Raw genomic sequence first — 23,871 nt, 5'->3', positions numbered from 1 at the left:
GCATGGGCCAGGCGGCTGTGATGGTGGCCCTGGCCACTGGCTTTACATCTGACATCAAGCGTATTAACACAACATTACTAATGTCACTAATTAGTGTCAGCGCCAAGGTCAGTGTTTTTTCTGTGATGGCCAACAACATTCATAAACGCCCATGGGGTACACAGAACTGCCCTCTGATTGTGTGTGAGGTCTCTCACTGAAGAACACAGCTTGTTCTTGACATCACTGGCTCTCATTGGGCTCCTGCGGCCCAGTCTGCTAAGATTCATTTTTAGGCAGGACACTGATAGTCGTAGCTCATTTCCATCAGCTGCTCTCTCTCTCTGGCTCTGTTGAGATTTCACAAACCTGATGAGTTTCTTTAATGAGAGAGCAGAATCCTGAGGGTCGCCAGAAGGTCAGAGGCCATCAGTGTTTTCAAGAGCGGGGCTTGGCATTTTGAGCCCCAGCTATGCTTCATCTTCTCATGACATAACCCTTTGTGTCCCATCAGGCTTCTTCTAGATTGATACCAAGAGCATTGCAAGGGAACGAAACCGATGGAGCTGGACCGCCCACATTCAGATCCCCCCAGCCAGTGGGCCGCCCACATTCAGATCCCCCCCAGCCAGTGGGCCGCCCACATTCAGATCCCCCCCAGCCAGTGGGCCGCCCACATTCAGATCCCCCCCCAGCCAGTGGGCCACCCACATTCAGACCCCCCCCAGCCAGTGGGCCGCCCACATTCAGATCCCCCCAGCCATTGGGCCGCCCTCATCCAGATCCCCCCCAGCCAGTGGGCCGCCCACATTCAGATCCCCCCCAACCAGTGGGCCACCCACATTCAGATCCCCCCCAGCCAGTGGGCCACTATTGGGCAGATAAAATGTATTATGCTCACTTTGTTAAAAACGGCGCTGCCCACGTGAGGCCGTTGCCCAGGTGATATTAATGTGTGTTGAGAATCCTTGTAGCCTGGGGCTTGGTTTTGGGATTATGCCTTTCCCACCCTTTTTGATGTGGGGCAGTACAAGCCAATCATGCCTCAGAGAAGTGACTTTGTATTAGAGACTTCCCTGTTTTGTATATTGGATTAGAGGTTGTGAAGCTACAATATAAAGTGGGGGCAGAACGGGAGTTGGCCCTCTTGGTTCCTGGGAGATTATCATTAGAAGAGAGAGCAGAAGAGAGCAGAGAAAGGCCACGTGGAGGAGGCCAGGAGAAGCAGCCAAGATGGCGGAGTGCTGAGTGAGATGCCAGTTTGTGCAGAGTTTGTATCTGGGATAAGGAAGGAGATGGGGAACAGAGGTGAATAAGGCTGGTGAGCTAGAAACCTTTGATTCTAGGAAACTCGGATAAGTCAGTGGCTTTGTGAGCACTGAATGTGACTGGGTTTTGGAGCCCAGTGTGTATTTTTACTTGCCCGCCGGGTGCAAGCTAGAATTAAAGACTATGGCCCATCAGTTTTTGGCTCCACTGTTTCTTTACCGACTGTCCGAATCCAATGCGAACCTGCATGGGCCGGGTGGCTGCTCTGATGGTGGCCCTGGCCTTGGCTTCTGGCTTTACAGCCGCCCACATTCAGATCTCCCCAGCCAGTGGGCCGCCCACATTCAGATCCCTCCCAGCCAGTGGGCCGTTGTAGGGAATCACCTATCTGATCTTGGACCCTAATAACTTGGCTTGGGGAACTTTAGTTAAAAAGCCCTGAGTGTGAATGGTGATGTGAATGTAATCCCTGCTGCAGATACAGGGAAGCAGGTTTCTTGGATGCAAATACCAAGAGACTGAGAGTGGGTGACCTTTTTTGTAAACAAAGGAATGCCTGTGAAAGGGCTTTAGGAAATTAGCCTAGAGGTTTATAGATTTCCCCTCCCCTGCAATCCTGTTACATTCTTTCCCCTTATCCGCTCATCTCCCTCCCATGCAATCCTGTTACCTTCTGATCAATAAATCTCTGGGAGGAGACTGGGGAGGGAGGTCCATCTCTCTTGACTGCCTGTCCCTCTTCTCTTGACAACAGTTTGTGTCATGGGCGGTTTTCCCACATACACTGGTAATTTCAGCAGGTGGGAAGACTACAGGCTGTGGGCACATCTCTGAACCCAAGACCTTCGTTTCTTCAACTGTAACATAAGGTTAACAAAAGGGCCGAACTCCTGTTGTCTTTGCGATGATTGAATACGGGTGTAGTGCTTGCAACAATAGGTAGCGCCCAGTGATTACTTGTTCAGTAACTATTAGGCACTGTGGTGGTGGTGGTGGTTGTTACTTCTCACATCTTAAAAGACTTCAACCAGCATTTCCTTCCTACTGCAGTGAAAAGTCAGTGTCATGTGTTTTTCAATGTGATATCAAAGGTCTGGTTTTCTATAGATATTTTCTAGTCAGCCTTTCACCATCTGTAACCTCAGGCACTCTCTTTCCTTAGAGCTGGTCATTCTAGAGCTGAGATGTTCTGCCAGGGACCTCCTCTCTCCAGTGAGCTTAGCAACATACATGCTTATTTCATTATTTCATTACCTAATTCATTATTAGCTGTAACCCATGGAGAGGGTTGAAGCCTTAGGAAATGAGGGTGTATGAGAAATCAGGTTCTGTCTGAGCAGAGAGTGATGTGCATGCAGTTTTAGGAAAGGTGTTTTGTTTGCAGGGAGGAAGTATGGCTTCACTCTTACCTCTGAAGCCACTGTTTGATTTTAGGTAGAAGAGTTAAGTATTTAGGGCTAGTTTGAAATAGCTCGGGTTAAGGTGGCAGAAGTCCGAGGCCTATAACAGATGGAGAGATAGATTTCAAAGTGAGGCCAGCAGCAGGCAGGGAGAAAAGTGGGGAAATGGTTCTCATTCCACTCATACTGCTTACTCCACCTCTGCCCCCATCCACCAACAAATGCCAGAAATGCCAGGTGTAAAGCCAGTAGTCACGGCCACCATCACAGCCGCCTGGCCCATGCACGTTCACATTGGATTCGGACAGTCGGTAAAGAAACAACGGAGCCAAAAACTGGTGGGCCATCATCTTTAATCCTAGCTTGCACCCAGCTGGCAAGTAAAAACACACACTGGGCTCCAAAACCCACTGTAAGGCCAGGAGCTGCCATCGTGGCCATTCACATGCAGGTTCCCATTAGATTCGGGCAGACGATAAAGAAATGGCGGAGTCAGAGGATGGGGGCCCATCCTATTTATTGGTGTCTCACCAAGACAGGCAAACCACAAAAGAAGACAAGGGAAAAGCAGAAAACCAGCTCTTCCCATGAAGGGCAAGAGATCAGGGAAGCCCCTGCAATTGTGATAGCAGGAACTGTGTGTCCAAGCTCCTGGTCTGTCCCACTTTATAGTGTAGAAAACCAAAATCCCTTAATCCAATATACAAACAAGGAAGTCTCCGATACAAAGTCACTTATCCAAGGCATAATTGGATTTCTCATGAGAGTGCACCACCCAGATCATACAATCAGTCAAGGGTGTGGGGAAAAGCTTAGTCCTAAAACCAAACCCCAGGCTACAACGACCTGGCCTGCTTATAGCCTGTCCCCCACACCCAATATAAGTCACAAGCGAGCAAACATATATATCATATTTACAAACTTATTTGACCAACACCCACTCACATTCAGTGCTCACAAAGCTACTAACTTATCCGAGTTTCCTAGAATCAAAGGTTTCTAGCTCACCAGCCTTATTCACCTCTGTTCCCCATCTCCTTCCTTCTCCCTGCACAAATTCTGCACAAACTGGCCTCTCACTCAACACTCTGCCATCTTGGCTGCTTCTCTTGGCCTCTTTCTCTGCTCTCTGCTCTAATGCTAATCTCAGGAACTAAGAGAGCAAGCTCCCGTCCTGCCCCCATTTTATAGTGTAGAAATCAAAACCTTTAATCCAATGTACAAAATAGGGAAGTCTCTAATACAAAGTCACTTATCTGAGGCATGATGGGATTGTACCACCCCACATCAAAAAGGGTGGGAAAGGCTTAGTCCTAAAACCAAGCCCCAGGCTACAAGGATCCTGTCTGCCCACAGCCTGCCCCCAACACACATTAATATCACCTGGGCAGTGGCTTCCATGTTGGCAGCGCCATCTTTAACAAAGTGAGCATAATACAGTTTATCTGCCCAACACCCGGTAAAGGCTCTTAGAAAGCAGAGAAAGAAACAAAAAACACCAATCCAGAATCATATCAGGTCTCCCATGTCTGTCACAAACTGGGTCTGACTTCTCATGAGCTAGTGTAGGAAGACGGTTAGGAAAGGAAATGTTGGGATTTGTATGTCAGGACCTTACTTATTGTAAAGAAATGAACCAGGAGAACTCAGTCTTCTGGGGCTGTCTCTGTCTTTGTGTATGATGGAGAGGCTCTGTCTCCAGAATCACTAGTTCTGGCATCCCTGTTCCTAGGAAGCCAGCATTCAGGGCAGCAGTGGATCACGGCTGTTCTCCTTGTTTGTTCTCCTGTCGAAGCTTGAGCTGCTGGTTCTTGGTGAAGAGCCTGTGGACCCTGCAGCCCTGGTTTGCTCTCTTCCCTCCGGGGCTGTAATTACAGCTCTCAATTCCACCAAGTCTGTGAGTCACAGAGCTTTGAAATGTGCTGGTGCTGTGTGAGCCCAAGGTCTCCCTCCCTGGGGCTCTCCCGGATTAGAGGATCTCATTTCCCCCAGATTTACTTCATTGTTGACCGTTACAAGGTCATTCCAGGGTTGTCACTGTTTTTCCCTCATAATGTGCAGCTACAGTTTAATTTTCAGCTCTTACTGCTAGACTTCATTATATGGAAATAAATTTGTGCTGGCAAATAGTATTAAATGCGTTTTTCTTTCTTTTCCAACGGGAAAATCACTCCTAACCAATTCTATGCTGGGGGGTTAGATGCCTGCAAATACGATGAAGGATGCTTTATATTTATAGATTTGCCAAACTGACATTGTGCTCAAAGTTCTTTGTTCCCACTTTTGTGCATAACACTGATTGGCAAATCAGTTTTCTACACAGCATCTTAGACTGAATCTATTATTTCTCTCCAGGGCTATCAGGGGTCTTCATTACCATCCCTTAGTTGCTCACTCCAGTCTGCCTCTGAGTAGGCTATAAAAGCCATGGTCAGCTTCTGTAAATAGTGCCATCTTACTTGAAACTTTCATGCCTGTCATCTCATGGTCCCCCCATCTTCCCCTGATGGCAGAGCGCATCCAAGGTGGTACTGCCCTTGGATAAATCAGAACATAGACTGAGAGGAGCAACGTGAACTGCTCAAGCTGTGCACAGAGCGAGGACAGGACTAGAGCCGGGTGTCCTGATTCTCAGCCCATTGTTTTCTTCTGGGCACTTCTCTTTTCTCTCGGGGTGTTCTAGATAGCACAGTCGCAGTAATTGTGGCCATTTATTGAACATCCAGTAGGCGCCAGGCCCATACATTGTCTCTAATTCTCACAACAATTCTGCGAAGTAGGCTTTACAGATAAACTGAGACTGGGAGAAACTGAGTAACGTGGCCAGAGCCACTCTGCTAGTTGTGGCGATACAGTGGAACTGTCTGTCATGCCCTGTGCTTACTGCATTGTACGGGGTTTCTGAACAGTCCAGTGATCAGATATGAAGTAAAACAACTGCTTGCTTGCCCTTCCCGTCATCCCAATGATCAGCAGATAATTACTTCACAGTCTGTGTGAAACACCGGGATGGTCACTGGTGACAAGGGCCTGTCCTCAGGGAGCTCATTGTCATGAAGCTTTCCTTCTGCTCTCTCCATTGTTTCTCTTCCGCAACATCCACCCCTCCCTTTCATTGCCTGGTTTTCCCATTGTGTCAGCACTGCCCTGATGTCTCCCTTTCCCTGTTTCAGAGCCGCACTGGGACTAGGTACACACGGCACGGGTCCCACAGAGACTGGCATTGTGTGCACAGCCTCCAGGTCCTCCTGTGCCCTCCAGTCAGTAACACTTAGGGAGAACTTAGAGCGCCTGGCCTTCACCCCTGCTCTATATGCATTACCTTCTTCATCTCAGCACCTTCATGGGGCTCCGTTGTTATCATTATTCTCACATTACCAAAACAAACGAACAAAAACACCCAGCTGAGAGAGAATAGGTGATTTGCTAGTAATTGGTGACTCCAGGGCTTGGATTTAGGCAGATGCACTCTAGGCTCTTACCACCAGCTGCTGAGTGTCACAGCACCTGGGAGGCCACCCTGCCCTCTGCAGCAACTTAGGTCACACCGAGTCGAGGGCTCTGCCCTAGGAAGTGCCGGGGCAACAACAGAAAGAGGTTTATAAGAAGTCCCACTCTTTTGGTAAATTTTCTACCGTCTTAAAAGGGTTGGTACTTATGTCTTCTGATATTTTAAAAATAATCCTCCCCCAACAGTGAATTAAATAAAACAAAATAGATATTTTTAGTGAGATATAGGACAAACATGCCATAACCCACAAGGAATCCTTACATAGTTCAAGTTCTTGAAAATAGGAAGGCAAATGCCAGTGAGTTCACACTGGGCCAGGAGAGCAAGCTGCCTGCTCTGACTCCTAAACAGACAGGTTAGTGTAAACCAGTATGTGGGGCTGTTCAGCTGATATCTGCTGAACACTGCTGGGTGTAGAACACTGGGGCCAGAAGGGTGAGCACGTGCAGTTCTGGTAGTCAAGGTGTTCACAGACTAGCAGGGGAGACAGATAAACAGGTCGGTACTCCAGTGAGTGGAGCGATACAGTCATGCGTGGGTCACACAGAAGCTGATCTGCGGACAGGACTGTGGCACTCACAGCATTCCGGACAGGGGACCAGAACAGAGTCTTCCACATCTCAGCATGTGCAAGAGTGTGTAATCTGGACCCCCAAATGGTGTAATTTCAGGGGCATTTTGATGGTTTATAGTGATAATGTGAAAGTATGTTTCAAACAAGGCTCATCTTGGCAAATACACAAAAAATAGTTATTAAACGTCAATAACCTCTCAAGCTTTGCTTATCCACATTGAAGAAGCTGAAATATTTTTGTGGAGTTTTAATATTCCAGAATGTGTGAGACTCTACACTCCTCTTGAATTGTTCACTTTTGCACCCCAAGGCGAATATAGTAAGGACTTGGGAAATACTTGTTGAACCACAGAACTGGCAGGGCACAGGCAGGGCATGAACCAGCCACAAGGGCCGTTGGGACAGTCTGCCTTCCCAGGGCCCTGGCCCTCCCTTCAGTCCCACCCAGCCCCCTTTCAGCCCATAGAACCATGAAGAAGAATACAGAAATTCCTTGACTCTGGTATTCAAGGTGTTCACAGCCTAGCCATGGGAGCTGAACAGCCCCACATCCTGGTTTACACTAACCTGTCCGTTTTAGGAGTTAGAGCCGGCAGCCCCTTGCTCTCCTGACTGGCATTTGCCTTCTTATTTTCAAGAACTTGGACTATGTAAGGATTCCTTGTGAGTTATTTAGTCGTTCCCTGTATGCTTCCTTTTTAAAAATACTTTCTTTCCAAGAAGGATTTTAAGACAGGTGAGCATCTACTAGGTCGTAGGCAAGTCTACAAATAGCTCTTCTGTTTCACCTCGAATGACTTGACTTTGCTTCCAGAAGGACCCAGGGAAGCCCCAGCAGCTGCTGCTTAGTTCAGTCTCTAGTTGCCCAGGGTGATGGCTTGTGCACCCCCTCTTATTTCACACACGTGGAACAAACACTTTTCAATTTCTGAAGGATGTCACTGGAGACCCCTTTCTTGGTGTCTTCAGGGAGTTTAGGGACCTAGAGGAGGAGTAAGATGATGGTAAGCCACCCTGCACACCTGTCGGTATGTCATGTTTGAAAGTGTGTGTGTTTGTGGTGTGTGTGTTTGTGGTATGTGTGTATGTGTGTGTGCATGGTGTGTGTGTGTATGTGTGTGGTGCGTATGAGTGTGTGTGGTGTATGTGTACGGTATGTGTGTAGTGTATATGTGTGTGGTGTATGTTTGTGTGCTGTGTATGAGTGTGTGTGGTATGTGTGTGGTGTGTGTGTATGTGTGTTGTGTGATGTGTGTTTGTGTGGTTGTGTATGTGTGTGGTGTGTGTGGTGTGTATGGTGTATGTGTGTGGTGTGTGAGTGTGTGTGTTGTGTGTGTGATGTGTGTTTGTATGAGTGTGTATATTGTGTGGTGTGTATGAGTATGTGGTGTGTATGGTGTACGTGTGTGGTGTGTGAGTGTATATATGTGTGTGGTGTGTATGAGTGTGTGTGGTGTGTGTGGTGTGTATGGTGTACGTGTGTGGTGTGTGAGTGTATATATGTGTGTGGTGTGTATGAGTGTGTGTGGTGTGTGTGGTGTATATGGTGTACGTGTGTGGTGTGTGAGTGTATATATGTGTGTGGTGTGTATGAGTGTGTGTGGTGTGTGTGGTGTGTATGGTGTACGTGTGTGGTGTGTGAGTGTGTGTATATGTGTGTGAGTGTGTATATATGTGTGGTGTGTGTGCATGTGTGTGTACATGTGAGCTTGCCAGTTTGTTTCTCCAGGTTTTCTCCTAGAACTGGGGTTTGTGAGGTAGAAGCCCCAGTTATGATGCTTAATTTGTTGTAAATTTTTTATTCATATTGGGCAAGTTTCCTAGCCTTTTTTTCCTTGATTTATACAATCTTGTTTACCTACTTAGGAAAGTAGGTATAGGGCTTACATTTCAGTAAGATTCAAAAAGAACCATGTGACAGGAGCATTCTTATTCAATTTTCTTAGACCTGCTAAGATGCATGTAAACTCAATGAGTGTTGAAAGCAACATCCCTACTCGTGGTACCTTAGAAAAACGGGAAGGCTAGTAGGTTGGTTGATCTGGTAAAGTTGAATCAGGATGAGGCAAAACAGCTATAACCTGAGAGTGTCTTGTTTCCATTGAGACTCAGGAAGGACAGAAGAAAGGCTCGGCCGCCCCAAGCGGCCCCCGCAGTACAGGTTAGCTCCTTGCTGCTCAAAGTGCAAACTGAGGACCAGCATCTCAGCATCACCTGGGAGCAGGTGAGAAAAGCAGAATCACAGACCCCACCCCAGATTGCAAACCAGGATCTTCATTTTAACAAGCTCTCTCAGTGATTCTTACGCATATTCAAGTTGAAGAAGCACTGGAGCAGAAAACGGGGTTGGAGCACTGCACTTTCTGCCTCAATGAGCAAATTCCCTGCGGCTGTAGCCTTTCACCCTGTGCCTAGAATGGACTTGTCTGCCAGGAATATATTTCTGGGGGGTGTGAAAGCGTGATTCTTTTTAACAGTCGCATTTGCTACTTTTGAACTAACGTGACTCACTTTCCCCAGTGATTTGAGTAGGCTTCCAAAATATATGTAATCAGATGAAATAAATAAATGAGGAAATCTAGATTTTAAAAAAAGTGTGTCTGTAGCCCTGGCCGGTTGGCTCAGTGGTAGAGCATCGTCCTGGCGTGCAGGAGTCCCGGGTTCGATTCCCGGCCAGGGCACACAGGAGAAGCGCCCATCTGCTTCTCCACCCCTCCCCCCCTCCTTCCTCTCTGTCTCTCTCTTCCCCTCCCGCAGCCAAGGCTCCATTGGAGCAAAGTTGGCCCGGTGCTGACGATGGCTCTCTGGCCTCTGCCTCAGGCACTAGAATGGCTCTGGTTGCAACAGAGCAATGCCCCAGATGGGCAGAGCATTGCCCCCTGGTGGGTATGCTGGGTGGATCCTGGTCGGGCGCATGCAGGAGTCTGTCTGACTGCCTCCCTGTTTCCAACTTCAGAAAAATACACACAAAAAAGTGTGTGTGTAAAAAATAATTTAAAACCGGATTATAATAGCACACACAAATGTTTGCCACCAAGTCCTGAACAGTTGCTGGTTATATGTAGCCAACCATTTAGTCCTGAGTTCCTAGTTATAAAAGCAAAAAAGAAAACACAATAACAAGTCTACAGCAGTGATTTTCAACCTTTTTCATCTCACAGCACACATAAAAAACTAAAATTCTGTGGCACAACAAAAAATATCTTTTTCCAATCTAACAAAAAAAATAGGTGTAATTTTGAGTCATTCACACTGGATGACCATTGTTGTGTTGGCTGTTGTCATTTTTTTATTTGACAATCAAGGGAGAAGAGGTCAGTGTCCCTGAATAGTTAGGTGTATTGCATGTTTTAAAAATTCTGTGGCCCTCCAGTTGAAAATCTGTGTTCTCCAGTGCCCAGTAAAGCTTTTACCAGCACAGGGTCTGATGGGAGTTGATTTAGTGGTTTATTTAGTGGATAGTCATAAGTGGCCTGTACCCTCTACATTTTTGTAAGAAGTACATAGTTCATTTCAGGAGATTTTTTTTTCCTTATTATATCCATTCAAGGCAAAGAGCTATACAAAAGTAACTCCATAAGGATAGCATTTCTTGCTCTTGCTACTTTACTATTTGTTAACTTGGCCTTTACAACCTTGATAATTAACCCGCCTGGCCACCCCACCTCCACGCTGCCTTATTCAGTGCATTCCCAACTTGTTTCCATGCGGGCTTCCTTGTTAAACCTTATCACAGAGTAACCAGAGGTAAGAAAAGCTGAGCTCAGGATGACAGTCTCTTGTCACATGGACTGAGGGGGTGGCTGGCCCCACATCTGAGATTTTGAATGGCCAAAGTCATGTATCGTCCACATCCTTAACCCACCTCGCTCCCTAGCTTGTGCCAGAAGTACTAAAGGGATTAGGAAAACTAGAGGGCAAGACCGTGTTTTCCACTTTTAAGTCTGTTGAAAGACTTATATTTCTTCTCTTTGCTTTGTTTGAGCTAGGTTTGTATTATAGTATTTCTTAAGCCTCTTTAGCTTTGATTTTTCCTGAGTATTTTACTAAGTATCTTGGAAATGTGATACTCCATGTACTTTCTCTCCAAGAATATGATTTTTCCTACCAAGTTTACTGAGTAAAGTAATTTTAAGTGTCAACACTACTTTAAACATTGTCAGATTAGACTGATTGTCCATGGACCTGGCGGACCCAAAGATATGAGTTTAACAGAATGGAAAGTAGAGCCTCTGTGGATCCATTCTTCTTCTTTTTCTGGCTGCTGTTTTTGGACCACACTGCCCTTCAAAGGATTCCACTGAGCCATCCCCATATTCAGCCATCCCCGCGTCACTAGAGCATCAAGAAGAACTAAGGCCACTATGCCCTGGGATGGTCTGCCAAGCCTGCACACTGTCTTTGGGCACCACTGTGGGACCCCAGAAGCTCAGGATGTGAGCCTCATCACTGACTGCTGCCTTCTGGATCTAAAAAGCAGATGGAGCTGTGGAATAGTTCCACATTAGACCAGCACTACTGCCTGTTTTCATTCTCTTAGCTCTTAGTAGGTTAATGAGAGGTAGTAAAAATTTTTTTTTAGTTTTTTTTTTTATTGATTCATTTTAGAGAGGAGAGAGAGAAGGAGAGAGAAGGAAGCATCAACTCCCATATGTGCCATGACCAGACAAGTGCAGGTTTCAAACTGGCGACCTCAGCATTCCAGGTCGACGCTTTATCCACTGCACCACCACAGGTCAGGCGAGAGGTAGTAAAAATTTTGAGGAAAAGAAGCAAAGTCCTTCCTGGAAGACAAATTAAATTTACATAATCTTTTTTCCCCCCAGATAACATCTTTAATGCCTTTTTAGTTTTACTACATATGGGAACACTCTCCTACATTATTTCAATTACAGTTGACATTCAATATTATTTTATATTAATCTCAAGTGTACAATGTAATGGTTAGATATTTATATAATTTATGAAGTGGTCCTCCTGATGAGTCTAGTACCCACCTGGCACCGTACGTAGTTATTACAACATTATTCACTATATTCCCTATGCTGCACTTCACATCCTCATGACTGTTTTGCAACCACCACTTGTACCTCTTAATCCCTTCACATTTTCACCCATCCCCCAGCCTTTTCATCTGGTGACCATCAGTTTGTTTTCTGTACCTATTGGCTTGTTTCTGCATCTCTGAATTTGTTTCTGCTGGTTTATTGGTTTGGTTTTGATTCCACCATATGGTATTTTTCTTCCTCTGACTTATTTCACTTATCACAATACCCTCTAGGTCCATCTGTGTTGTCACAAATGGTAAGATTTCATTCTTTTTTGGGCTGAGAATTATTCCAGTGTACATACGCACCACTTCTTCTTTGTCCATTGATCCACTGGTGGACACTTAGGTAACTTCCATATTTTGGCTATTGTAAATAATGTTGAGGTGAACAGAGGGGTGCATATATCTTTTTGAATTAGTGTTTTCATTTTCTTCAAATAAATATCCAAAAGTGGAATTGCTGGGTCATATGGTAGTTCTCTTTTTAATTTTTTTAAGGAACCTAAATACTGTGTTCCATAGTGGCACTGGTTTATAGTCGCCCCAGCATTGTATAAGAGTTCCCTTTTTTCCACATGCCCACCAACACTTGTGTGTTGATTTATTGATGATAGCCACTCTGTCAGGTATCAAGCAGTATCTCACTGTGGTTTTAATTTGCAATTTCCTGATGTTAGTGATGTTCAGTATCTTTTCATATGTTTATTGGCCATCTGTATGCCCTCTTTGAAGAACTGTCTATTCAGGTCCTCTGCACACTTTTTAATTGGATTTTCTTTTTTGGTGTTGTATGAGTTCCCTATAGATTTTAGATATTAACCACTTATCAAATGTATCATTGGCAAATATCTTCTCTCATTCAGTAGGTTGTCTTTTTGTTTCGTTGATGGTTTCCTTCATCATGGAAAAACTTTATAGTTTGATGTAGTCCCATTTGTTTATTTTGTCTTTTGTTTCCCTCGCTCGAAGGACATATCCAAAAAAAAAAATTACTAAGAGTAATATCAAAGAGTTTATTGCCTGTGTTTTCTTCTGGGAGTTTTATCGCTTCAGGTCTTACATTGAAGTCTTTAATCTATTTTGAGTTTATTTTTGTATGTGGCTTAGAAAGTTGTCTAGTTTCACTTTTTTTTTGTTTGTTTTTGCATGTTCTGTGCAGTTTTCCTAGCATCGTTTATGTAAGAGACTGTCTTTAGCTCGTTGTTCTTTGTCATTGATTGGTTGGGCTCTCTATTCTGTTCCATTGATGCATGTGTCTGTTTTTATGTCAGTACCATGCTGTTTTGATCACAATGGCCTTGTAGTATAGTTTGATATCAGAAGGATACCTCCAACTTTGTTCTTCTTTCTGAAAATTGCTTTGTCTATTCATGGTCTTTTCTGGTTTCATGTATATTTTAGGATTGTTTTAGTTCTGAGAAGAATATCATAGGTATTTAGATAGAAATTGCATTGAATCTATAGATTGCTTTGGGTAGTATGGTCATTTAAAAACATCAGCACAATATATCCTTCCATTTATTTATATCTTCATCACTTATTTTTCTTCAGTCTTACAGTTTTCTGACTACAGGTCTTTTACCTCCTTGGTTATATTTATTCCCAGTTATTTAATTCTTTTGGATGCAATTGTAAATAGAACTGTTTTCTTAATTTCTCTTCCTGTCAGTTGGTTATTGGTATATAAAAATGCAATAGGTTTCTAAATATTAATCTTGTATCCTGCTACTTTACTGAATTCATTAGTTCTAATAGTTTTCTGGTGGGGTCTTGAGGGTTCTCTATACATGATATCATGTAATTTTCAAATAATGACAGTTTTACTTCTCTCTTTCCAATTTGGATGTGTTTTATTTCTTTTTCTTATCTGATTGCTGTAACTAGGACTTCCAATACTATATAGAATAAAAGTGGTGAAAGTGGACACCTGCTCTTGTTCATGATCTTAAAAAAAAAGCTTTCAGTTTTTTTACCATTGAGTACAATGTTAGCTGTGGGTTTGTCACAATGGCCTTCAACGTGTTGAGATATGTTCCCTCTATCCCCTCTGCTGAGTTTTGATTATAAATGGGTATTGGATTTTATCAAATGCTTTTTTACTTCTATTAACATGATACGATTTTTATCCTTTATTTTGTTTATGTGGTGTATCACATTAATTGTTTTGCAGATATTGAACCAACCCTGCGTCCCCCAAATAAGTAAATCCCACTTGATCTTTTTAATGTATTGCTGAATTTGGTTTGTTAATATTATGTTGAAGAGTTTTGCGTGTATGTTAATCGGGATACTGGCCTATGATTTTCTTTCTTTGTAGTGTCTAACTGGTTTTGGTACTAGGGTAATGCTGGCCGCATGAAATGAGTTTGGGAGCCTTCCCACCTCTGCAGTTTTTGGAATAGTTTGTTAACAATAGGTGTTATTCTTCTTTGAAAGTGGCAGAATTTACTTGTGAAGCCATCTAGTCCAGGACCTTTGTTAATTAGGAGTTTTCTTATTACTGATTTGATTTCATTAGCAATTATCAGTCTGTTCAGATTTCCTTTTCCTTCCTAGTTTAGTCTTGGAAGGTTGTATGATTCTACGATTTATCCATTTCTTCCAGGTTGTCCTATTTGTTGGCATATAATTGTTCATAGTATTTTCATATAATCCTTTGTATTTCTGTAGTGTTGGTTGTCATTTCTCCTCTCATTTCTTTTTTTCTCTCTCTCATTTCATACGTTATTTGGATCCTCTCTATTTTTTTTCCTGATGATACTATCTAAAGGTTTATCAATTTTGATATTGGTTTCATTGATCTTTTATATTATTTCTTTCAGACTCTATTTTCACTATGATCTTAATTATTTCCTTCCTTCTACTCTCTTTGGGCTTTGTTCTTTTTCTAGTTCCTGTAGGTAAAAGTTTAGTTTGAGATTTTTCTTGTTCTTCAAGGTAGGCCTATATTGCTATGAATTTTCCTCTTAGAACTGCTTTGGCATGTCCCCATAGATTTGGGATCATTGTGTTTTAATTTTGTGGGGTTTTTTGGGGGGGGTTGTATTTTACCAAAGTTAGAAGCGGGGAGGCAGTCAGACGCCTGCATGCACCTGACCGGGATCCACCCGGCATGCCCACAAGGGGGCGATGCTCTGTCCATCTGGGGCATTGCTCTGTTGCAGTCAGAGCCATAGCACCTGCCATGGAGACCGTGGAGCCATCCTCAGTGCCCGGGCCAACCCTGCTCCATTGGAGCCCTGGCTGTGGGAGGGGAAGAGAGAGAGGAAGGAGAGGGGTAAAGGTGGAAAAGCAAATGGGTGCCTCTCCTATGTGCTCTGACCAGGAATCAAACCCAGGACTTCCACATGCTGATGCTCTATCACTGAGCCAACTGGCCAGGACCTTGTTTTCATTTTCTTTTGTCCAAGGTATCTTGAGTTCTTCCTTGATCTCATTGATAATCCATTCAGTTCTTTTCTTGTAATTGATTTCCTGTTCATACCATTGTGGTGCAGTAAAGTAGCTTGATACAATTTCAGTCTTCTTAAATTTATTAAGACTTATTTTGTGGCCTAATATTTGGTCTACCCTGGAAAATATTTCATGTGCACTTAAAAAAATGTATTTTCTGCTGCTATGGGGTGAAATGTTCTAAAATTTTTAGTTAATTCTATCTAATCTAATTTGTCATATAAGTCCACTGTCTCATTTTTGATTTTCAGTCTGATTTATCCATTGATGTTAATAGGGTGTTAAATCCCTACTATTACTGTATTGTTGATCTCTCTATCTTCCCTTTTTCATCCCTTTTACTTTCAGTCTGTGTGTCTTTTGATATAAAGTGGATCTCTTGTAGACAGCATATGTATGGGTCTTGTTTTTTAATGCATTGAGCCACCCTTTTTTTTAATTGAATTTATTGGGGTGATATTGGTTAATAAAACCTTATAGGTTTCAAATGTGTAACTCAATAAAACATCATTTGCATATTGCATTGTGTGCTCATTTTGATATGGGCATTTAGTCTATTTACATTTAAAGCAATAGGTACATTGTTATTGCCATTTTTTTTATTTTTTATTTTTCTGAAGTTGGAAACGGGGAGGCAGTCAGACAGACTCCCACATGTGCCCAACCAGGATCCACCAGGCATGCCCACCAGGGGGCGTTGCTCTGTTGCAACCAGAGCCATTCTAGCGCCTGAGGCAGAGGCCAGAGAGCCATCCTCAGGAACCAGGCCAACTTTGCTCCAATGGAGCCTCGGCTGTGGGAGGGGAAGAGAGAGAGACAGAGAGGAAGGAGAGGGGGAGGGGTGGAGAAGCAGATGGGCGCTTCTCCTGTGTGCCCTGGCCGGGAATCGAACCCGGGACTCCTGCACACCAGGCTGACGCTCTACCACTGAGGCAACCAGCCAGTGCCTGTTATTGCCATTTTATTGTTTTCTTTTTTGTTGTTCTTTTCTGTTCCTTATTCTCTTGCTGTCTTCTCTTGTATGTTGATGACTTTTTATACTGTCATTATGTTGTCATAAATGATCCTATGTCATCATTTCTTATGGCTGAGTAGTATTCCATAGTATATATGTACCACATTTTCTTTATCTATTGAAGGGCTTTTTGGTTGTTTCCATGTCTTGACCACTGTGAACAATGCTGCGATGAACATGGGCTGCATGTGTCTACATACAATGTTTTTGAGTTTTGAGGTTATATACCCAGTGGAGGGATTTCTAGGTCATATGGTAATGACAATAGGTGTTATTCTTTTATACTGTTTGGATTACTTTCTCATTTCTTGTTTCTTGCTTGTTGATTTTTAGTTTGTGGTTACTGTTTGCTTCATATGTACCACCCCATGTTTATACAGTCTGTTTTTAAGTCAATGCTCACTTAAGTTCAAACACATTTTAAAATCACTATAATTTTTTATTCACCTCTTCCACATTTTTTCCATTCTTTTATACTTCTTTTGTGTATTTGTGTGTATCCCTTAATTTATTTTTGTAATTACATGTGATCTTCCTACTTTTGCTTTTAACCTATGTTGTAACTTTATAGTTTGTTGCTCCACTGCTTTTACTGTTTGCCTTTGTCAGTGAGAATTTTTTCTTATATTTTCTTGTTCATATTTTTTATCTTTTCTTCTTGAAGTCACTTTAACATTTCTTGTTATATTGGTTTAGTGGTGATGAACGCCTTTAGCTTTTTATCATCTGGGACATAACTTCTGATACAAATATTTTTTATTTTTAAGTTCAAGTCCTTCTTGGGGAAAAGTCTGGACCTGAGAGCACTTTCTCAGAGTGTCGCTCCTGTCAACACTGAGACCCTTTCTCATGGAACACTTCTCCTCAAACACATTAGGTCTGTTTTTAGTAGTACTTTATATTCATGCCAGAAGCATTTACAGTAAATACAGAGTGAAGAAAGATCTCTTTTCACTAGTCTTACACATAACATAAAAACACTTCTGAAATCAACATAGAACTAAAGGTATCTCTAAGTGTAGGAATGAAAGCCAGCATATACTGAGTCCTTGTGGCATGCCAAATTCATGACACTTTAAATATGTATTGTATATAATTTAACTTTCAGTAACCTCATAAAGAAAGTATTACCCTCTCTCACTTTTAGGTGAAGGAGTTGAAGCTTAGCCTTAGAGAAGTGACTTACCTAAGGTCATACAGTAGGATAGTGTCAGAACTGGTATTCTAGTTTGTTTCTGACTCCAGAGCTTATGGCTGCCTTCCACAAGATCCCATTTCTTCTCTCTAGGTGTAAGTTAGATAATTCACCAAGAGCAGAACCACAGTATTGGTATGTTCCACCACACTATTACTATAGAAATAAGTTAGAGTTCATCTCTCCCAAAAGTAGTAGGCCAACCTTGCAACCCCATAGGTGGTTCCCGCTTTATGAGATGGGGAGATTACATGATTTTTCCTGTGTAATGCATCCCCCACTACCACCACAAAGAAGGGCCATCTTGGCTGACTATACTCAGTGATGGATATGGGAAGGCAAGGCTGGACAGAGCTGAATTTCTCTGCATAGTAAAGGCAAAGAGGGATCAAGAAGCCTTAGAGGAAACGGGTCAGTACAGGAAATTAGGGACCACACTAGGGAAAGCATCCACAGAGAGGTCAGCCTCGGGGCTGGCACCAAGGGACTTTAGAGGGACCAACCCGTTTCTGCTCGTTTCTCTCTCTCTCTCTCTTTTTTTTTTTTTGTTAAGTAAGAGGTAAGGAGGCAAAGACAGACTCCCACATGTGCCCCAACTGGGATCCACCCTGCAAGCCCCTACCAGGCAGTGCTCTGCCTGCCTGGGCTGCTGCTCCATTGCTCGGCAACTGAGCTATTTTAGTGCCTGAGGTGAGGCCATGGAGCCATCCTCAGTGCCCAGGGCCAATTCTGCTGTAACCATTCAAGCCATGGCTGTGGGAAGGGAAGAGAAAGAAAGAGATGGAGGGAGGGGAGGGTGGAGAAGCAGATAGGTGCTTCTCCTATGTGCCCTGACCAGGAATCAACCCTGGGACTTCCACACGCCGGGCCAATGCTCTACCACTGAGCCAACTAACTAGTCAGGGCCGGACCAGCCCATTTCTAATTAATGTTCAGTTTAATATCTCACTAATTGCTGGTAACATGGATTTTCTTCAGACAAATGAAGGAAACAGCACATCCTATTTCACCGGTGGCCAAGGTCAGAGGCTGCCCATGGATATTACTCACCTTACTGTTTTTTATTTCTCAGGGAACCTCAGAACCTGTTCTGGATCCACAGCAAATCCAAGCATTTGATCAGCTTTGTCGTCTCTACCGAGGAAGTTCCAGGGTAACGTTTGTGTGATTGTTTAAATGTTTAGTTCCTTATTTATAATTTCTAGTCTAGAAATGCAGAGTCCTCAAGTCCTCGCTCCAGCCTCCTCCTCAGTCAGAAAAGTGCCCTTTTATGTCCACGTGGAGTCCTGGCCCCAGGGAACAGTGAGAGTTTGGAAAGGATGCAGAAGATGTAGGACGGTATCTGTCCCTTACTTGCCATGGGCTGCGAGGACACAGGAGGGCACCTGCTTTTCCTAATCCTTCATCTGGGAGCCCTTTCTGTTTATTGATGACTGCCACATCTGCCCAAAGCCGCAGACCCTGCTGGACATCTGCACTGGTTGAACTTGTTGAGTTATAATGAACTTGTTGAGTTAACCAAATTAGAGGAATAAATGTAGGCTGCCTCAGACGCCTTCTGTAAACCTCACTTCAGATTTCTTCTGTCTTATGGCTCCACCATCTGTGACTTCTGGCCTATACTCACATGGTTGCTCTAGCTCCATCCATTACATCTGCATTCCAGCTAGCAAGATAGAGGAAAAGGGGAAGAGCATAAGCCCTTTGTTTAAGGACAGCTTGTACAAGTTGTATGCACCACTTATACTTACTCCCATTGTCCAGAACTTAGACACATGAACACACCTAACTGCAATGCAGGCTGGGGAAATTGGTCTTTATCCCAAAAGGCCATGGGATAAAACTTGTTATCCTATAACCGAAGAAAAAGAGGTTGGGAGTGCTCTTCCTGTTCTGGCAGTCATGCCAGAGCATCAGTCTGGGTGTCGCGCTAGCCTCTGAGAAGTGCACCTTCTCAGCCAGTTGTCCCTCGTCTTGCGCCTCTCTCTGGGTGGTGCCTTCTCCCATCCAGTCTGAGAACAGAAAGCTGGCAGTACCCTGGGTTTCTCTCTCCCGCTCCACACATTCCTTAGGGAGATCCTGCTGGCATCTTCTCTACATCTCCTGTGTATTTCTCCCCTTCCTTCCAAACTGTCACAGAGGCCACTACAGGCCTTCAGTCCCTTCTCCATGCTGCTGTCTGAGTACTCCTTCCAAACCCAAATGTACGTAACCACCCCCACCCCCACCCCCACTCCCACTTAAAACACTCTCCTGGATCTCCAGCACCTGAAAGCATAGTCCAAACTCCACCGCCTCCTCCAATCCCCAGCTCACACCTCATTCCAGCTGGGCCAGACTTGTTCCTGAGCCTATCTTGAGCTTGCGCAGACTGCTTGTGTGCTCTGGACTCCCTTTCCCCACTCCCGTCCTTAGGCAAACATCTGCTGGGCTGCATGGAAGCTCAGGGGGAAAATGGTGTTCCCTCCTTGAGAGGTGACCTGGGCAGTTTTGTTCCAGACTTCTGCAGGGGTCTCCTGAAGGTGGTCTGGCATTATGAACTGGCATTACCTCTGTCACTGCCCAGCCACTGCCCAGGAGTTCTGCTGCTTCAAACTATTGAGCCACATTCAGGACTCATCAATTTCCAGATCACTAGGTTATAGCAATACAGTTGTTTTTTTCCTGGGAAATAGAAAATATTTTTTGTGGTTGATCTTTCTACCTCACACTGTCTGAATGTGGAAGAATCTGGAGTTTATGTAGCATCTGTTGCCTGTTCTCTTCTCAGCATTATATGTAAGTAACAGCACTTGTGGAGAACTTCACAATCTGGTGGGCAGCTGAGAGAGTCACAGAAGATAGGAAGTTGCATGAAGCAGAGATCAAGCAGAGCACGGATGTCTCTCTGAGTCCTCTCGGGTGGCAGTGAAGCTCCTGGCAGGACTGCTTAAGCAAGCATACCCCTTGTCTGTCCTTGGCCAACGAAGTAACCTGCAGTTGGAAACACTGTTCTGAATTGTGAATTGGACCATACACACGTCTCTGAGCCAGGAGCTTGAGCTGGGTTATTTTAGATAAACTGTCACTTTGAACTTAAATTGGCCTTCAGTTGTCTCCTCAAGTACTCCAACCACAGGTTGTGAGTTATCCACAAAAGTGACACTGGATACACGTGAGCCTTGTGCCATTATTGCTTGGGTGAAGAGAGAAACCCTTGCCAGAGGTCAGAGAACTGGCAGGATATGTGAGTAGGAAACGGGGAACAGACATTATCTTCAGGGAAGGCAGACCGTGGGCAGCTCAGCCGAGCACAAGTTGCCACATGGGCCTGAGTTTGAATCCTACATTACCACTCACTAGTGGGTGACTAGGACAAGTTACTTAACTTCTCAGGGCCCCCAGTTTTTTTACCAGAGGGCTGATTGAGAAGATTAGAAAAACCAAACATGAGAAGCAGGCCCAAATGGCAGCATGGGTGGATGCTGAGCTCGCCTTCTCCCAAGAACACGTGGAGTGTGCACCTGTACTCAGAATTCCTCCTGGGAGACGCTGGGAGCCAACGGAACCACTTCTGCACAACAAGCAAGAAAGGAGGACCCCACAGAGAAGGCCAGGGAACCACAAGGACCCAGTGAGTGCCATCGTTCATGTTTCCCTTGAAGCCGGATAGCAGGAGGAGCCCCGCCCTCCTGGAGCTGGACCTGCAGAGACAGGAGGCATCCCAGCACACGTCCAAGGGGCCTCCCACCTGGAGACTGGTCCAGCGGGCACAGCAGTGTGGGGCCTCATGCCCCTGCTGAGCTGCACACACAAGGGGGCCCCACCTGAGAATGCAGAGCCAACAAAACACTGTGCTACCTGCCTGCAAGGATACTCTGTCCAAAGGAAGTGCAGAGATACTGGGGCACCCCTGTGTGCTCATGTAGGGCTGCCCCTCTTAGAGAGGGCAGGGCTAGCAAAACACTCAGTACTTGCTACAGGATTGCCCTCTGCAGAGGAAGTGCAGAGAGGGTAGGGCACTGCTGCACTCACACGGGGAGCCACCCACTCGAAGAAAATGTAGACCTAGCAAAACTTGTGGTACCACACACAGGGCTGCCCTGTGCAGAGTGAGCTGGGTGTGTGTGCAAGGCCCAGCTGTGATCACAGACAGTTAAAGCAACAGGGCAGGGTAAGAGCCTCACCTGGAACCCACTCCTTCAGGCCAAGTAACAGATCAGGTATAGCACATGCCCACCCTGGCTACAGTCAACCTGCCCAAACTATTCAATACATCTATAGCCCATCTTTCAAGAGAGGGAGGGTAGTTATTCAGTGTGACTCACAAGAACAAACACAGACAGACAAAATGGAGAAACGGAAGACTAGGCCCAAATGAAGGAACAAGAAGAAACTCTGGAGAAAAACCCTAAGGCAATGGAATTAAGTATTATTTGCCTAATAAAGAATTCAAAGAAATTGGCATGAAGATGCTCAACAGACTTGAGAGCACAATAGAGGCAGTCAGGCACTTCAACAGAAAGATAAAAAATGTAATGAAGAGTCAATCAAAATGAAGCAGGCAGTAACTAAAATGAATACATTAGAAGGAACTGGCAGCAGACTAACTAATATAGAGGAATGGATTAGTGACCTGAAAAACAAGATAGTAGTAATCATCCAATCAAAATCACCAAGTAAAAAAATATTTTTTTAAATTATAATTTTTTATTTTTCCATTGATTGAAAGGGAGGGGTAAGAAAAGAGGGAGAGATGGGGGAGTGAAAGACAGAGAAGCATCAATTCACTGTTTCACTTAGTTGTTCCATTTAGTTGTGTACTTACTGACTGTTTCTCACACATGCCCTGAGGAAGGGGTGACCTTGGTGCACTGGACATGCTTTAGCCACTGAGCCACCCAGCCAGGGCAAAAAAAGATTTGTTAAAAGTAAGAATAATATAAGACAGTGTTTTTCAGCTGCTGCTCCACGAAAGAGTTAGCCACCCTGATGATGTATAAAGATTAAATAGATAGACTATTGAAAAACACTGATATAAGAGATCTCTGGAATAACATCAGGCACCCTAACATTTGCATTATAGGGATTCCAGAAGGAGAAGGGGGGGAAAGAATGTTTAGATAATGTCTGAAAACTTTCCTAATCTGGGAAGGAAACAGACATCCAAACACAGGGTTCAAACAAAATGAACCCAAAGAGACCCACAACAATACTCAAGGCATATTGACTTAAAATGGCAAGCATGAAAGACAAAGAGACAATCTTAAAGGCAAGGTAATTGAAACATCAAATTGCATACAAGGGAAATGCGTATGGCTATCAGCTGATTTCTCACACAATTTTACAAGCCAGAGGGAGTGCCAGGACAAACTTAAAGTGCTCAAAGAAAGAAATCTATCTACACCTATAATACTATGTCCAACAGGGTTATCATTTAGAATTAAAGGAGGGAGTTTTCCAGACAAGTGAAAACTAAAGGAGTTCACCACCACTAACATGGCCTTACAATTTTTGTTAAACAAGAAAAGTTAAAGGGCCTGACCAGTGGTAGTGTACTGGATAGAGCATTGACCTGGGATGCTGAGGTCCCAATTTCAAAACCCTGAGGTTGCTAGCTTGAGTATGGGACCATAGACATGAGCCCAAGGTTGCTGGCTTGAGCCCAAGGCTACTGGCTTGAAGCCCAAGGTCAGTGTCTTAAGCAAGGGGTCACTCACTCTGCTGTAGCTCCCCAGTCAAGACCCATATGAGAAAGCAATCACTGAACAACTAAGGAGCTGCAACAAAGAATTGATGCTTCTCATCTCTCCCTTCCTGTCTGTCTCTGTCTGTCCTCTCTGACTCTGTCCTCTCTGACTCTGTCTGTCACACAAAAAAAGTAAAAAAAGAAAAACTCAGATGGGCAGAGCATCGCCCCCTAGTGGGCTTGCCTGGTGGATCCTGGTTGGGGTGCATGCGGGAGTCTATCTCTGCCTCCTGTCCTCTCACTAAATTAAAAAAAAAAATAACATTGAAGAAAAACAACAAATTGAAAGAATCAAAGAAGAGACAGCAAAGAACAACAAAACCCACCAAAAAACAATCAACAAAATGGTAACAAACACATACCTATCAATAATTATTCTAATTTTATTTAGAAAATTAAATTTAACAGGGTGACATTGATCAGTAAGAGTACACAGGTTTCAGGTAAACATTTTGATAGCATTTGAACTGTTGAGTATGTTGTGTACCCACCAAATGCACAATCTAAATCTACAACTAAGGAAACTAAAAAAAGAGGAATAAACAAAACCCAAAGTAGAAGGAAGGAAATAATAAAGAGCAGAGTGGAAATAATGAAATAGAAAGTAGGAAAACAATGAAAAATGAATGAAATAAAGAGCTGGTTCTTTGAAAGAATAAATAAAATTGATAAGTCCTTAAACAAGACCCATCAAGCA

At 43.9% G+C, this 23,871-nt stretch overlaps 1 protein-coding gene across 1 annotated transcript in view; it reads left to right on the top strand.

The window, feature by feature from the left end:
- The window catches only part of VPS8 (VPS8 subunit of CORVET complex), a 405,986-nt gene that overhangs the window by 379,019 nt on the left and 3,096 nt on the right, over nucleotides 1-23,871 (top strand). The window contains exon 46 of the mRNA XM_066240876.1: nucleotides 18,519-18,599. Within this exon, the coding sequence (XP_066096973.1) occupies nucleotides 18,519-18,599 (81 nt within the window). The remainder of the gene's footprint in view (nucleotides 1-18,518; nucleotides 18,600-23,871) is intronic.

The sequence above is a fragment of the Saccopteryx bilineata genome, chromosome 8, assembly GCF_036850765.1.
Source record: "Saccopteryx bilineata isolate mSacBil1 chromosome 8, mSacBil1_pri_phased_curated, whole genome shotgun sequence".
In the NCBI taxonomy this organism is placed as follows: Eukaryota; Metazoa; Chordata; class Mammalia; order Chiroptera; family Emballonuridae; genus Saccopteryx; species Saccopteryx bilineata.
This window is presented reverse-complemented; position numbering and strand designations above follow the sequence as displayed.